Source organism: Leucoraja erinacea, chromosome 23 (genome assembly GCF_028641065.1).
Source record: "Leucoraja erinacea ecotype New England chromosome 23, Leri_hhj_1, whole genome shotgun sequence".
NCBI classification, from domain to species: Eukaryota; Metazoa; Chordata; class Chondrichthyes; order Rajiformes; family Rajidae; genus Leucoraja; species Leucoraja erinaceus.
In genome coordinates, this window is record NC_073399.1 from 27,594,746 (window position 1) to 27,611,200 (window position 16,455).

Here is a 16,455-nt window from a genome sequence, read left to right on the forward strand (position 1 = left end):
TTTGGGGGCTAGTCCCCTTCAGTTTTCTCTTCAGCATATAAAATACATGCTCCATTGCGTTCAGATTAAGTGATAGACTTGGTCACTCAAGAATTGATCATTTTTTAGCTTTGAAAAACTCCTTTGCTGCTTTAGCAATATGTTTGGGATCATTATCTTGCTGTAGAATGAACTACCAGCCAATGTGTTTTGAGGCATTTGTTTGAACTTGAGCGGATAGGATGTGTCTATACACTTCAGAATTCATTACATTGTATCATCAATGAAGATGAGTGAGGCAGTACCTTCAGCAGCCATACATGCCCAAGCCATAACACCCCCACCACCATGTTTCACAGATGAGGTGGTATGCTTTGGATCTTGGGCAGTTCCTTCTCCATACTTTGTTCTTGCCATCACTCTGATACAAGTTAATCTTGTCTGTCCACAAGACCTTTTTCCAGAACTCAAGTTCAAGTTCAAGTGAGTTTATTGTCATGTGTCCCTGATAGGACAATGATATTCTTGCTTTGCTTCAGCACACAGAACATAGTAGGCATTTACTACAAAACAGATCAGTGTGTCCATATACCATAATATAAATATATACACACATGAACAAATAAACTGATAAAGTGCAAATAACAGATAATGGGTTATTAATAATCACAGTTGGGTTTAATAGCCTGATGGCTGTGGGGAAGTAGTTATTCCTGAACCTGGTTGTTGCAGTCTTCAGGCTCCTGTACCGTCTACCTGAAGGTAGCAGGGACATGAGTGTGTGGCCAGGATGGTGTGGGTATTTGATGCTACTGCCAGCCTTTTTGAGGCAGCGACTGCGATAAATCCCCTTGATGGAAGGAAGGTCAGAGCCGATGATGGACTGGGCAGTGTTTACTACTTTTTGTAGTCTTTTCCTCTCCAGGGCGCTCAAATTGCTGAACCAAGCCACGATGCACCCGGTCAGCATGCTCTCTACTGTGCACCTGTAGAAGTTAGAGAACTGATTGCTCTTTTAAATACATCTTGGCAAACTGTAACCTGGCCATCCTATTTTTGCGGCTAACCAGTGGTTTGCATCTTGCAGTGTAGCCTCTGTATTTCTGTTCATGAAGTCTTCTGCAGACAGTGGTCATTGACAAATCCACACCTGACTCCTGAAGAGTGTTTCTGATCTGTCGGACACGTGTTTGGGGATTTTTCTTTATTATAGAGAGAATTTTTCTGTCATCAGCTGTGGAGGTCTTCCTTGGCCTGCCAGTCCCTTTGCGATTAGTAAGCTCACCAGTGCTCTCTTTCTTCTTAATGATGTTCCAAACAGTTGATTTTGATAAGCCTAAGGTTTGGCTGATGTCTCTAACAGTTGTATTCTTGTTTCTCAGTCTCATAATAGCTACTTTGACTTTCATTAGCATTAACTTTGGTTCTCATGTTGATAAACAGCGATAAAAGTTTCCAAAGGTGATGGAAAGACTGGAGGAAAGACTAGGTGCTGAGAGTTCTCTTATACCTGCATTAAGGAGGCATTTAAACACACTTGAGCTATTACAAACACCTGTGTCCAAACATTATGTTGCCCTGAAATGGAGGTGGGGGGTTGGGGGGGGAGAATCTATGTATAAACACAGCTGTAATTTTTACATGGTGAAACCAAATTGTATAAAAATGCCCTTTAATAAAATCTGACAGGTGATTTAACCAGGTGATTTTTTTTTTCTATTACAAATTTCAAATTGTGGCGTACAGAGGCAAATAAATAAATGAAGGATCTTTGTCCTAAACATTATGGAGGGCTCTGTAAAGCCAGGTTTATCTCACTGTCACGTGTTTATCCTTTGTCCCAGTTTATCAATGACTCGCCCTGTAGGTGTAATGGTGTCCTCTCCCAAATCACACCTCTCCTGCTGAGGCGCACATTGTGCATATTAACATTTGGTAAGTTTTAGTGACTCATGCACATAGACTATTCACGATTTTGAATGTTCCAATAGAGCTATTGTCAACGTTGGTGTAAATTCTAAGACATTATCTTTCTAGGCCATACATGCCTGTTAATTTGTAAAAACAAGGAACTGTAGATGCTGGTTTACACAAAAGGACACGAAGTGCTGGGGTAACTCAACAGGTCAGGCAGCATCTCTGAAGAACATGGATAAGTGACGGTTTGGGTTGGGACCTTTCTATAGACTGGCCTGAAACGTCACCTAACCATGTTCTCCAGAGATGCTGCCTGACCCACAGTGTTATTTCACTATTCTTCCCTATTAATTTACTGGTTGAGGGCTATAAGCGACATGATTATGGCAGAAAGTTGGTTTTAAATATTTAAATTCTAGCATACAAAGAATTATGCATCAGAAAATCTTTCTAATATTTGCCTCATAAATACTGAAATATGAATAAAAGTGTCAAAAAATGCGATTTAATAAACGGACCCAATAAACATGGCCAGGAACTAATTGGCCCAGCTTTTAAAACAAAATATGTACTTATCTCGTATTAAATGAACTTGCTTATTGGAAGGATAATATTCCATTTGGTTACTCCACATGATTACAAAAACATAGAGCTGGATTTGGTGTAACAGCATCTTGAAAAGATGAAATCATAGATTGCATTGTATAGAACAAAATTAACTCCTTACCTCCGCTTTTTTTCAGTTGAAACTTTTGAATGTTGTCGTCCTACATTCTGGAATAGGTTTTATTTAGTCTTGTATATCACACTGCCTTGTATGTCACAATTTAAAGAGGTGAAGTGGAAAGCTGCGGGAATAGAAGTATCGGTAATGGGGACTATCAGAAGTAAAGAAACAAGGAACTGCAGATGCTGGTTTATAACAAAGATAGATGCAAAGTGCTGGAGTAGCTCAGCGGGACAGGCAGCATCTCTGGAGCACACGGATAGGTGATGTTTCAGATTGGGACCCTTCAGGCTGACAGTAGGGGGCAGGGTGAAGAGCTGGAGGCGAGAAAAGACCAGGACCTATCAAGGCCAGCCCCAAGTGACTACAGATAGGGTGGTGCCTAATAATGGTGCTCATTGTTGGCTAGGGATGGTGTGATCTCAGGAGGAAAACAACATGGGGAACTGGTAAAATAATTAGGCTGGAGAGAGGGGAAAGTGAAGGGGAATGTAGTTACTAATAATTAGAGAATTCAATGTTCATTGAATATAATGAACATTGAATTCTCTAATTTTAAGTAACTTACACTTACACACACCCCTCCACCCTACTCGTTTTACAAGTTCCACAGTAATGTGAAAACATTGAAAGTAATTTGTAATCATACATAAATGAAGCAAATGAGAAGTCTCTTGGTTTCGATACAAAATGTTAATAATGTGATCTGGTCCTCTGGAATTAGAATTTGTGAATGATTATTTCCCTGGAAATAAAACACAAGCATAAGTCATATTGATGTGATACTTAACTGAGGAAGGTCCTTTTGACTATCGTGAACCATTCATTCAATCTTGGTCTGGCCCCTTGTTCTACACTTCTTAAATGAGTTGAATATGTTGCCAGGACTTGAGAGCCTGAGCTATTGGGAGAGGTTGGGCAGGCGAGGACTTTATTCCTTCCAGCACAGGAGACCGAGGAGTGATCTTGTTGAGGTGAATAGAATCATGAGGGAAATAGAGAGGGTGAATGCCATTATCACTTCCACTATCAAAGAATTGGTTACAAATATATTTGGCTGAGCTATTCGTTGAATCTTCTCAAAGGAAAGGTTTCAGATACATGGTCAAATCAAATTATACCATACACATGTACAACAGGTTGTGCAAAGACAAAAGCCACAGAGTGCATAATATACTGTAGTGTAATAGCATTACAGTTACAAAGAAACTTTCACCATCTGCAGTGAGATAGGTTAGAAGATTGGGGCTCCGCCCTCGCTTATGGGAGGAACATTCAGGAGTCTGATAACAATGGGGAGGAAGTTGTTCCTGAAATTAGTGGTGTGTGTTGGTGGTCGCAAGTACGACAACTGAACTTTTAAACAAATTTTAATTGGGAAATTCACTCTTCAGTTTACAGGCTCTCTCACACGTCTGGCCACAACGGTGAACAAGCAGCCCCTCCCGAGTCACGTGACCGCGGCTTCCGAACGCCGGGTTCGATACCTGCGTGCGCCAGCAGGCACCGCTACAATGTGCGCTTAAGTATCTGCATATTCTGCCCATCAGGGAGACGGGTTACAGAGAAAGGTTGAACAAGTTAGGGCTTTATTCTTTGGAGCGCAGAAGGTCAAGGGGGGACTTGATAGAGGTCTTTAAAATGATGAGAGGGATAGACAGAGTTGACGTGGATAAGTTTTTCCCACTGATAGTAGGGAAGATGCAAACAAGAGGACATGATTTGAGAATTAAGGGACAGAAGTTTAGGGGTAACATGAGGGGGAACTTCTTTACTCAGAGAGTGGTGGCTGTGTGGAATGAGCTTCCAGTGAAGGTGGTGGAGGCAGGTTCGTTTTTATAATTTATTGGATAGTTATTGGATGAGAAAGGAAGGGTTATGATCTGAGCGCAGGTATATGGGACTAGGGGAGAATATGTGTTCGGCACGGACTAGAAGGGTCGAGATGGCCTGTTTCCGTGCTGTAATTGTTATATGGTTATATGGGTTGACGGGTGTGAGTGGTCTTTGATTATGTTGGCTGCTTTCGCGAGGCAGCGTGAAGTGTAGATGGGATCGATGGTGGGAAGCCTGGTATGGGCTACTGGGATGGACTGGGCTACATCCACAACTCTGCAATTTCTTGCAGTGCTTTTCACCGCACCTCGCTACACGTGACAATGAACTGAACCGTTCCTACATCAATCTGTGATAATATATCAGAATGTTAAAAAAAAGGACATGATTTCTGGATAATGTAGATGGGTCAATCAAGGTACACACTTTCCAGAATTGTTTATGCGATGTAGTTAAACCAAACAAAAGTTTGTTTCAGTAATGATGTTGGATACTGACAGGCACATTGTGGTGTATAATTGAATATCTGCACCAAGTAATGTGCTTCAGTTTATGTCTGATCAAGAATTGTTTATACAGTATTTGTCACTTGTAATTCTAATGTTTTTTGATGAATAGCTTGATGCTAAATCATAGGAAGTTTTACACTGAAGATAGATACATTTTTGCAAATCTCTCATTCATTTGTTCTATATATATCTATATATCACTGCCTAGTTACTGTATTGTTTCCCTTTCCCCTGACAGTCTGAAAAAAGGTCTCCACCCGAAACGTCGCCTATTCCTTTTCTCGAGATGCTGTCTGCTCCGCTGAGTTACTCCAGCTATTTGTGTCCATTTTCGGTTTAAACCAGCATCTGCAGTTCCTTCCTACACATCGGTCTGTGTTTGTCAGTTTACACATCACTCTGTTGAATTATGTGCTGTGCCAATTCTCTACATAACACACCGTGGCTTTAAGGTTTTTAAGAAGGAACTGCAGATGCTGGAAAATCGAAGGTAGACAAAAATGCTGGAGAAACTCAGCGGGTGCAGCAGCATCTATGGAGCGAGGGAAATAGGCAACGTTTCGGGCTGAAACGGCCTATTTCCCTCGCTCCATAGATGCTGCTGCACCCGTTGAGTTTCTCCAGCATTTTTGTCTACCTATGGCTTTAAGGTTTCGTGGAGCATTCATTTTTTTGACTCAGATTGTCCACTGTAGCTCCACTGTAAGCTGCCTCCCATCTCACACTAATATCGATACATCATTGCCCTCACTCCACTGGAGGGGGGAGGGGGACATTCCCTCCACCGAAGTATTATGCAGTCAGACCCCCACAGACCCAGCTGTACCTTCAGCTAGGAAATTGTCCGGCACTCCAAGGATTGATTCCCAGCAGATCAAAACCGAGAGAGGAGCAAGAGTTGGTAAGAGAAGTTTGACCCTGTGCCAACCTTGACAAGAAATCTCTGCACATAATTTGTCATTGAGTATTACTGCACTTACATTATACACCCACACACACCTCATCCAATTTCCATTTATTGAAATATAGTCACATTTTTTAATGGCCAGAAGTAGTATATAAATAAGGAATCATTTGAGCCAATGCAGTGAAGGGAATTCAGCTTGTTTGCAGCAGACCAGATTCTGGACCTATGCTGGATACCCCATTCCTGGCAGGGTATTCCTGGATAATCCTGGTGTCATGGGCATGGCATTCCTGGAGAAAGGTGGCACCCAGCCAGCACTGTAGGCTGAAAGCTTAACTTACAAATAATACACAAGAAGAATGACAGCCGTGGTGTGAGATTGAATAGAAAGTCCTGACTTTGATGGAACTGTCCACGACTAGTGGTTCTGAACCTATGTCCAGAAGATGTACAGTTAAGATATTGTAGTTGCTGGAAAATGTATGAAAACAGTATGTAATCCTCATTTAAGTATTTTCATGTGAAAGTTCCGTTGAGATTCTAATAGTCTTCATAAATAGACAAATACACCAGGAAAAGGGTGCTTTATTTTGACTGCTTTTTCTGCTATAGTCTCTTCACACTTGTGATTTTTTTACCTGAAATTAAGTTGCCTTTTCTTGATCTCGAAAAGTGACATACAGAGCGGAAACGGCTCAACTTGCCCAAACCAAAAAAACATGCCCCATCTACACTAGTCCCATCTCCCTCTAAACCTATCCGATCCATGTACCTGTCCAGATGCTTCTTAAACGAATGATTCAGACGTTGAACTCTACCTATATATCAAATTCTCAATTATTATATAACAATTTCATAATGAGGCACTCTCATTATTCTGTTGCTCGGGAAATGCTGTGTTATACTTTCAGACTTCATGAGATACTTCAGAGCTCACTGATGCGATGGACTTCCACAACAGGGGCACGCACTTTAAATTCATTGCATAGACTCCAGGTCAGAAATAAATTTGACACTTTCCCAATGTGACAGAAATTAATCTCTCCAGAGCTCTAGCCATTCTGTATTCTATGACAATTTCTGATCAGCTCTCTGAGTGTATATTAAAAATGTTCACTTACTATATATTAATCCTATGCTTGTGAGCATGGTATGCTTTACTGAAATTCTCTGGGACAATGCAGTGAGCCTTGAATTTGAGCTGGAATCACACGGAGTCAACTGTTGCTCACTGGACCATGACAGGATTAGAATCAGGTTATTTGGCCATTTGATCATAACTGATCTATTTTTTCCCTCTCAACCCCATTATCTTGCTCCTGAATACCATTATTGTCTCTTAATTTTACCCAGGTCAGGGCTGACACTGAGGAAGTGCTGCACAGTTGAGATGTTGCTTCTCAGCTGAGACACTAGACTGATACTAGTTTTGGTATTTCGATTGCACATAGAAGCAGCCATGGTGCAATTATGTTTAGTTGTTTATTATTGTCACGTGTACTGAGAAACAGTGAAAAAACCTGTTGCGTGCTATCCAGTCAGCGAAAAGATTACACGTGATTATGATCAGGACGACCGGTAGTGTCTTGTCCACGTCTTCTCCCCGATCACCATGTCCAAACCACATTGCCATTTGTAGGCATGCATAGTTATGCCCCTGTCCCACTTAGGAAACCTGAACGGAAACCCCTGGAGATGTTGCGCCCCACCCAAGGTTTCCGTGAGGTTCCCGGAGGTTTTTGTCAGTCTCCCTAATGGTCGAAAGTGGTTTTCGCTTCTTCTATGTTCGGGCGATTATTTCAAAAAATTCAAAACCGGCTGCGACTATAAATAGGTTGCCGTTTTAAAAATCAGTAATTTTTCAGTCGAAGGCGGTTGCGATGCTAGTTGAAGGTGGTTGCCAGAGGTTGCAGGTAGTTGAAGGTCTTACCTTCCACCACCTGCAACCTCCGGCAACCACCTGCAACCTCCGGCAACCACCTTCAACTAGCAACCTTTACCCTTATTCACACTGTCACCTTCAACTAGCATGCAAGGGGCTTCTCTTGTTTGCAGTGTTATTCCTGACTACCAAACTGTCAGAAAACTTAATACAGGTGCAAAATTCCACAGATCAGTTGCCATGCAACCATCAGATACACCAGCTGCGGCTCAGAGGAAAGAAGATGCAATTGACAACGTTCCTCTGTACCTCCATCCAGTTCCCGCTGCCATTAATAAAGGACCTCCAGGACACTCCCTGTTTGAACTGTTGCCGTCAGGCAGACGGTACAGATCTACAAGGACAAGGACGAACAGACTAAAAAACAGTTTTTACCCCACTGACACTAAATGTGGCCGCCAAGGAACCCAGGGGCGATACAGACTAAGGGACTGTGGTATTTAATGGAGGGTGTTGTTCATTTTGTCTGTGATCCCAAACTTAATACAGGTGCAAAATTCCACAGCTGGCTGCAGGAAACCATCAGTTGCCATGGAAGTTGTACAGGGCAGCTTTCATTGCCTCCATTCTTCTTCACCGTTGTGTTTCCAGTTATATTCCATACACAAAGTGGAAAACAAGAGGAACAACGGACAAGGTAGAAAATGGGAATGTAAAAAGCACTATGTTTAATGGCAAAATGGGAAGCTTGGATCTTATGTCCTTCGAGATGATCATTCCAACTGCATGACCTACCTGGACTTTGCTGACCAAGGACAATTTTTGTTTAATACATGACATTTATATTTGGACTGAAGTATTTCAAGTTGTGAAAGAACAGTTTTTCACAATGGTGCTTTAATGAAGCCCTTTGTGACAGGAAACATCGGATGTGAGATGATCTAAATGGTGGGAGTCAGGTGCCCCATTCAATGGTTCGCAACAAATTGTGGAAGAAACAATGATACATAAAATCGAAATTTTATGAAATAATTCAAAGGAAAATATTAGCAGTCACCAATATTACAAATTTATCATTAAACATTTCTGCCAATCTAACAATTTGTTTCCTTTAAAGTCTGCACAGAAAATATTGTTTAAAACTTATTTTTAGAAATTCCTTAATTCAGCAAATTAAGCTTTCCTTATGGCGGCTGTAACTGAAAGCCTGCGTAAAAATCAAATCAAACCTCAGACCCAGTCTTAGTAGAGTCTCTTGAGCTTCCTCAAAGGCTTCATGCTCAGTTGCATTTGCCCAGATCCAAAGTGTAAGGAACAGTAAAGACCTATTGCACATTATGGGCACGCAAGGCACAATGGGTTAGAAGCAAACGAGGAATTAGGTGGAGATCAGAAATGATTATTTGGCATTACTGTTGATCAAATCCACCCTGTCAAGGACTGTGAGCACATGCTTACATCTGGAAATACCAGCAACTTTTGTTTAACGTTGCTCGTTATTTTAATGGCAAGAAACAAACTATTGTAGAACCTCGTGAGAACTACAGCGTGTGATCAGAGAACCTCTAATAACATGAATTCAATTAAGCTACATGATTGCTGTATCCTTCTGTACTGGTGGTGATTCACTCCAATCTTCAGGGTCAAATGGATTAAAAACAAGCTTAGGCGAGAAGCGTTGACCTGCATGCATTAAATTACATTACAAAGAAGTCACTTCCAGTACAGAGAACCTCCCAGTGAATCCTATAACCAGCCATACAATACAGTCATTAATCAACCAATGTTATACAATGAAAATAAGTCAGAATAAAGACGAGTCTTTAAAGGTAAACTGCTCCATCCTATTCCATCATAAAGGTTATTTGAGAGTTACATATGCACACAGCTGCCATCTAGCAAATATATTGCAGTTGTTTTGCAGGAATTAATTGCATTCCATTTTGTAAAATATTCCAATCACTGTAATAGCAATAATTTAACTATGTACTCATTTTAAGACGGCATATCAATTTATTTGATGCCACTCAATTTTGAGGAAATGAATTTCATTTTTTAAGCTCAGTCCTAAAAGATTTGCTCAATTATTGCAACTGGCAATGTCAGGCAGTCGTCTCCATAGCGCTCTCCCCAACAGCAAGAGACAGAATCAGAGTACCTTCGAGCATTGCCTTCCAGCAGACGGTGCTGTGCGTTCCTGGCTGGCAGTGTTTGTTGAATTAGCAAGTCTTGCGCAGCGAGGCTCAAGTGAACAGTACAGCAGAGGTCACCACAGTTTCCATCACCAGCGTTTAATGTTGATCAACTCCGAGGACATGGCAGCGGCCTCCGTCAGAATCAAGATATCTAACTTGCTCCAAATGTCATGGGTGCATATTTAGCAGATTATCATGGATAACATTTACACACTGGAAACTTCCTTCTTGAAACCGTCTTTAAACTTTAAGGATGATGAAATGAAAATAAGCAGATGTTGGGGTTTTAGGGGTAATTTGTGACATTTGGAAATAAACCGATTATTTTAGCATTCTTTTGGATTTTATTCTCCAAAGACTACAGCAAGATAAGTATTTATTGGAAGTATATTTTTGCTGGTGGCTTCAATAGTTACTGATAAATGATCACTTTCATTTGCTTATCAGACAAGTGAGACCAAGTTTATATGAATGAATGATAGACACAAAAAGCAGGAGTAACTCAACGAGTCAGGCAGCATCTCTGCAGCAAATGGATAGGTGACGTTTTGGGTCGAGGCCCTTCTACAGATTAGTCAACTGGGACATGGGAGTACCGTGCAAATATTGCAGCAGGATAAGTGCGGAGAGTTGACAAAAATGTTTCTCAGCATAGTTCAAAAATAATCAATACTTGAATGGTGAAAGAATGAACCTTGAGCCCTGTCTATAAAACATGTAGGTGTGTGCAAGGGGGGCAAATCAAATTCCCATGAGAAGTCAACGGGACGGACGGACAAACTATTCACGAATCCAAACACTCATGTTTTCTGTCTCCATTCTCTCGTATTCCCTCTTCCATTAATTTCCATTTCAACCGCTTCTCGAGTTTGGTTTTGAAGAGTAACCCGTGACCTGATAAACCAAAAACAAATGTATTAAAAACCATACTCTGGTAATGGAACGATCACGATCTGGTGTCTGGTGTCACTGTAATTGGTGTATCTGTCTCGAATATAATCAAAAGTCTCCCCTTTACTTAGTGTCCGTCACATAAGCAAATATTTTTAGGGAGTGATCAGAAACAAAATGGATGGCAAGACCAAAGCCATACAAGGAGATGCAAATGTTCAGTGAAAAGTGGACTTTGAGAAGGGTTAAAGAGGAAGAAGGCAGATTTATTGCCGGTGATGGGCTAATGGATCTATTTAAAACTATTAACCACTAGACCAGGTGGCTGAAGCATACAGACCAGGTGGCTGCTATCACCAGGGCCTCACTTTCTGTGGGTTAATGCCCTCCTGTTTCCTAGCTACAAAGTCTTTGTCACTTACTCCATCCATCAGCCACTCACACTCGTATCACTGGCTGGGCTTTGTCCCACAACCACCTCTCATTTCCGGCCTATTCCATCAGACTGAAAGGGTCCTGACCTGAAATATCATCTATCCATTCCCTCCACAGATGCTGCCTGACCTGCTGAGTTCCTACTACACTTTGTTTTAGAATATAGAACAGCACAGCACAGGAACAGGCCCTTTGGCCCACAATGTCTGTGCTGAGTGATACCAAGTTAAAGTGATCTCATCTGGCTGTACATGATCCATGTCCCTCTGTTCTCTTCACACACGTGCCAGTGCAAAAGCCCCTTAAACGCCACTATAGTATCTGTCTCCACCACCCCTGGCCATGCGTTCCTGGCCTCCACCACTCTCTGTGCAAAAATCTTGCCATGCACATCTCCATTAAAGTTTCCCACTCTCACCTTATAGCTATGCCCTCTAGTGCTGGGACATTTCCACCTTGGGGGGGAAACAGGAAACTGTCTACCCTATCTATGACTTTCATAATTGTACATACAACTTACTCTATGGTCCCTGAAAAGAGCTTTCAAATTCAAAATGCAGAAGAAGATGTGAAAAGTGGATGATTGTAACTTTGATGATTTTTTATAGAAGGAGGTGGGGGCGACCAGACATCTCTACCTTGACGTGGAATGTTAACTCTGTCTGTCTTCACAGGCGCTGCTTAATCTGATGTATTTTCACTTTGTGAATTCTATACCAGGTTGTACAGTCCTCAGTGTTTACTCACCTACACAGTCAGCCAACTCTTTGAAAGCTTTCTTCTTACAGCATCCACGACACAAGTTGAAAATACATTTTGTTCCCTAGATTTAGAAAATACACATTGAAATGTCAATGGTTGATTTCACTTATTAAATTCAAAGTTCTGCAAACACCAAAATAACTAGCCCTGATTTCCACTTGAAGGCTCACCATCACCATCATCATAAATACGACACAACTATTACACATGTTCATCCCCAACTGTCCTACTGTTAGAACGCAGAAACACGGTCCTGTAGGTGCTGGTTTATACCAAAGGAAGACAGTAGGGCTGCAGTGACAGGAGTGACTTAGGCATTCAGTGACAGCCGACATAATATATAGGTGATGTTTCGGGTTGGGACCCTCCTTCAAATTGAGGAAGAGTCCCGACCCAAAATGTTACCCATCCTTTTTCTCCAGATATGAGTTACTTCAGCACTTTGTGTCTATTTTTGGCTCTATATTCTTTGCCCATATGCCAAACTAAGAATTTAAATGAGATGTAAAGTACACTAGATAGGAGTGATATTAAATTATATATTTTTTAAGAAGTGTATAATCCCAAATACTCAGTCAGTCACTCACAAAGTAGATTTTGTTCAGTTACAATTAAATGTAAGTGGTACATCCGATCAAGGGGATGTACAGTCCCAAGGATTGGAAATGAATCCCGTAAACCACTGCCTAAGGTTTTTCCCCGGAACTCTACATATTGGCCGTTCCTTTCAGAAATTAAGTTAAGTGAGGCCCAAACAAAAAATAATAGTGCACAAAGACAAAACCAATGCCCCCAAGAAGGGAGACACTTCCTGAACCTGGATGTTACATTAAAAAAAACTGTAAAATGGAAGGGACACTGGACCAAAATAAGAGCCAAAGTCAATTTTTTAAGCTGTCAGAAATGACTTACTTTGTTGCTTGTGGATATAATACAGACTTTAACATGATTTATCTACTGCACAGACACAGCAGGAAACTTCACACATCTGCTATCGGGTAATTCCGTGTGCTTAGTTTTAAGAGTAGGGTTTCAACCACAATCAGCGGCCTTTCTTTTCTCATCACTCGCTATTATGACACAACCATTATGGATGGGAATACTGATGATGATACTGAGAAGTGATTTAAAAGAGCCTGCAGTGCTGGCAAGGAATACTCTTAAAACCGAGACCAATCAGGAGTCTCAATGTGCAAAGCCCAACGTTTCCAACCCGCAGTGATTGGAGAATTGAAGCAGCGTGCAGCTTTATTTCCTAATTGCACAGTCAGCGGTCGTTTGTCAGCTTTAAAGCTGTCTCTTGATTCATCAGTGTCCCGATGTAATGATGCCACAAACATCATCATGCAGTCTATAAAGTTCAGCAAAATCAAAAAATACAACATAGTATTCTGGAAAAGTGACCTCCGCACCAACCGACCCGTTTTCACACTGTTCATGCTGCAGAATTGTTAAACCTTTTCAACCTTCAAGAAAATTGATTTTTATTTCAGTGTATTACATGAAATTGGAGAATTCAAAGTTTATACCGTTGCACCGAGTAGAATGTGAGGTGCTGTTCCTCCAGTTTGCGAGTGGCCTCATTCTGGCAATGGAGGAGGAGGCCCAGGACAGAAAGGCCAGTATGGGAAAGCAAATGGGAGTTGAAATGGTTAGCAGCCGTGGTAGACCGATGCTAGTGTTTGGCAAAACGGTCGCGAGTCTACACTTGGTGGGTCAATAGCTGGACCCTTGGGCACGTTTACCTTTTACTTATCCTCATCAGGGGGCAAGAGATGAACGGCAGCCATCCACAAGTCACCTGCTGTGATCAGCCGGATTAGGGAGGTAGAAATAGAGTCCACACCTCGTTCATTATCTCACAAAATGAACTACTAAGCCCAAGAGGTTGTTATCAAAGCATTGATATCAAATTAAACTAATCATTCAATTCAACCTGTTTTGTTGTTGGAAGTATCCCGCTCCACTAACCAGTATTTGATTTAGATTTTCCTCAAGTTCACTTTATTAAATGTTGTGTGCCGTAACATTTTGAAAGGGGATGGAAGAACAAGGTAACGTATAAAAGTGCGATTAATGTGGCAAACAGCAAGTTAACATTTTGAAAACTAAATTTAGGAAAAACATATCTAAATCTGTTTATTTTAGAAAGCCCAGAATAAATATGGGTTTGCAAATTAATGAGTTTATGACCATTCATTCTATATGTGAAGCAAATGGGACATTTTTTTTCATATTCATTTTCTTTAAAAAATTTTAAACAGCTGCACAAGCATCAAATCATAATAAGTTTCAAAAAGGGAGAAACACCCAGGTTTGAACATTATAAATGAGCAACAATTTGGTTAGGCTCTGGCTATAATCCTTTAGGGCACAGAATCAAACACTCTCCAACAGCAGCTTAAATCAACAAAGCCCCACACCACCCTGGCCACACTCCCATCGCGCTGCTACCACTGGGAAGAAGGAACAGGAGTCTGAAAAATGTGACCTCCAGATTCAGGAACCGCTTCTTCCCCACAACCATCAGGCTCTTGAACACTGCACAAAACTAATCTCAGCAACCGTGATCTTCTCTGGACTGGGTCTTCTATGCACTACTGACTTTGGTTTTGCACTATTATGGTTACCTGGTATTATGGTTTACTGTATTATTGATTATTACATAATTATCTGTATGTTATTGCATCCAGGACCCGTAACGCTGCAGCAAGTAAGAATGTTATTGTTCTGTTGCCAGTATATATGGCAATTAAACTTTCTTGACTCAAACTTGTGATCTATCACCATGCGGATAAGAGCAGTGGGTCTTTGGGGACATTACCACCTGCAGGTTCACTTCCAGATCAGACACATTCGAGCATGAAGAAATACAAGGTAGACAAAAATGCTGGAGAAACTCAGCAGGTGAGGCAGCATGTATGGAGCAAAGGAATAGGTGACATTTTGGGTCGAGATCCTTCTTCAGACTGTCACCTATTCCTTTGCTCCATAGATACTGCCTCACCCACTGAGTTTCTCCAGCATTTTTGTCTACCTTCGATTTTTTCAGCATCTGTAGTTATTTCTTAAACATGAAGAAATACAAGTTCCTTCTTCATCAGTCCCATCACCTGTCCCAACAGTTTCATGGAAGCACCATCACTAGAAGCAGTGCAGTGGCCCACAGCCAACTTCATGAAGGTAACTAGAGACACCCAACAACAGATGAACTCACCAGGAATACACACACCTTGAAAAATGGACAAGAGAACATCTTACCTTTGGATTCCCACACTGTTCACATTTCACATATTTAGCTGAAAGTTAAGAAAAATAAAGTTAAAAGGAGCCGTATTCCATCAGACATTTCGCTAATTCAGCAGAACTCTTGACAATATGGTTGCCCAGTGTTAAAACAGACGCATTTTTAGGGCAGTTCCAATAACATTTATAGTTCCGATTCTATGGTGTAAATAAAATCTCCATTACATTTCACCTCCCCAATAATGATCCAGTGTCAGCTTGAAAAGAAGCAATCTATTCTGGATCTGCTAATCCATAATTAATATTCCAAATATTAATCACGTTAGATCCCTCCTCTTCCAGCACACAATACATCCTGTGGTACAGTGAAACATATTTGGTTTGTCCAAATGATGGCAAGGCTAATTGCATTCACTGTTATTAATCAGCAAATAAATACTGGGTAGATCAAATTCATTATCTTTTGTCTTCTCTCCTTCTTCTTCTTGCGTATGGCGTGCACAGCCTAAAGTTGTACGACAACTTGTTCTATTTGATCTTATTTGATTGTGCACGCCGGGTTGATTGCATTCGCCGAAACAGGGCGGACCACGTGAAGGTTGTAACCTCCCACCCCTTCTCTCCTTCTTCTAGTCAGACACTCAACCAACCATTTTGAAACTGACTCAAGAAACTGCAGATGCTGGAATTTTGAACTTTGAGGTGGAACAGTACCAACCTGTCATTATAGTCTGAGGGAAAATCTAAGTCCAGTTCAAACGACTGTTTTCACTTTGTGTATAGATATATTTTTGATCACTCCTTTGATATCCCACTTTATGGTCATTCAAATTGACACACCGGCTAGCACTCATTGTCACAGGCAGGACTCATGAGGACTATGTGGAGCTTTGAAATGAGTTTACTGCTGAATGTTATCACAATGCCAGTGGCTGTAAAATCAGGCCATGGGGACCATTGAAAAAAGGCTCAAAACAAGAGATCAATTTGGCTTTTATAACATCTGGAGGAAAGTACAAAATAAAAATCAGGTAGTTAGTTAAGAATGTGTCCAGGATATCACTGAGGCTGCATTTGCAGTTTTGCAAACCCCATTAGAAATAGGATAAAGCTTGGCAAGATGCAGTGCAGGGAGAGTGGGGTGGGAAAGGAGTGAGCATAGGTAGAAG

The 16,455-nt window shown here is 41.1% G+C and overlaps 1 protein-coding gene across 1 annotated transcript in view; it reads right to left on the reverse strand.

Annotated features, from left to right (window-relative positions):
- Positions 1-8,761: 8,761 nt before the first annotated feature.
- Positions 8,762-16,455, reverse strand: part of dus1l (dihydrouridine synthase 1-like (S. cerevisiae)) — a 28,570-nt gene continuing 20,876 nt past the window's right edge. Inside the window, exons 12-14 of the mRNA XM_055654172.1 lie at positions 15,302-15,339; positions 12,026-12,101; positions 8,762-10,846 (exon numbers count right to left, since the gene is read on the reverse strand). Of these exons, the coding sequence (XP_055510147.1) occupies positions 10,737-10,846; positions 12,026-12,101; positions 15,302-15,339 (224 nt within the window). The 3' untranslated portion in view covers positions 8,762-10,736. The remainder of the gene's footprint in view (positions 10,847-12,025; positions 12,102-15,301; positions 15,340-16,455) is intronic.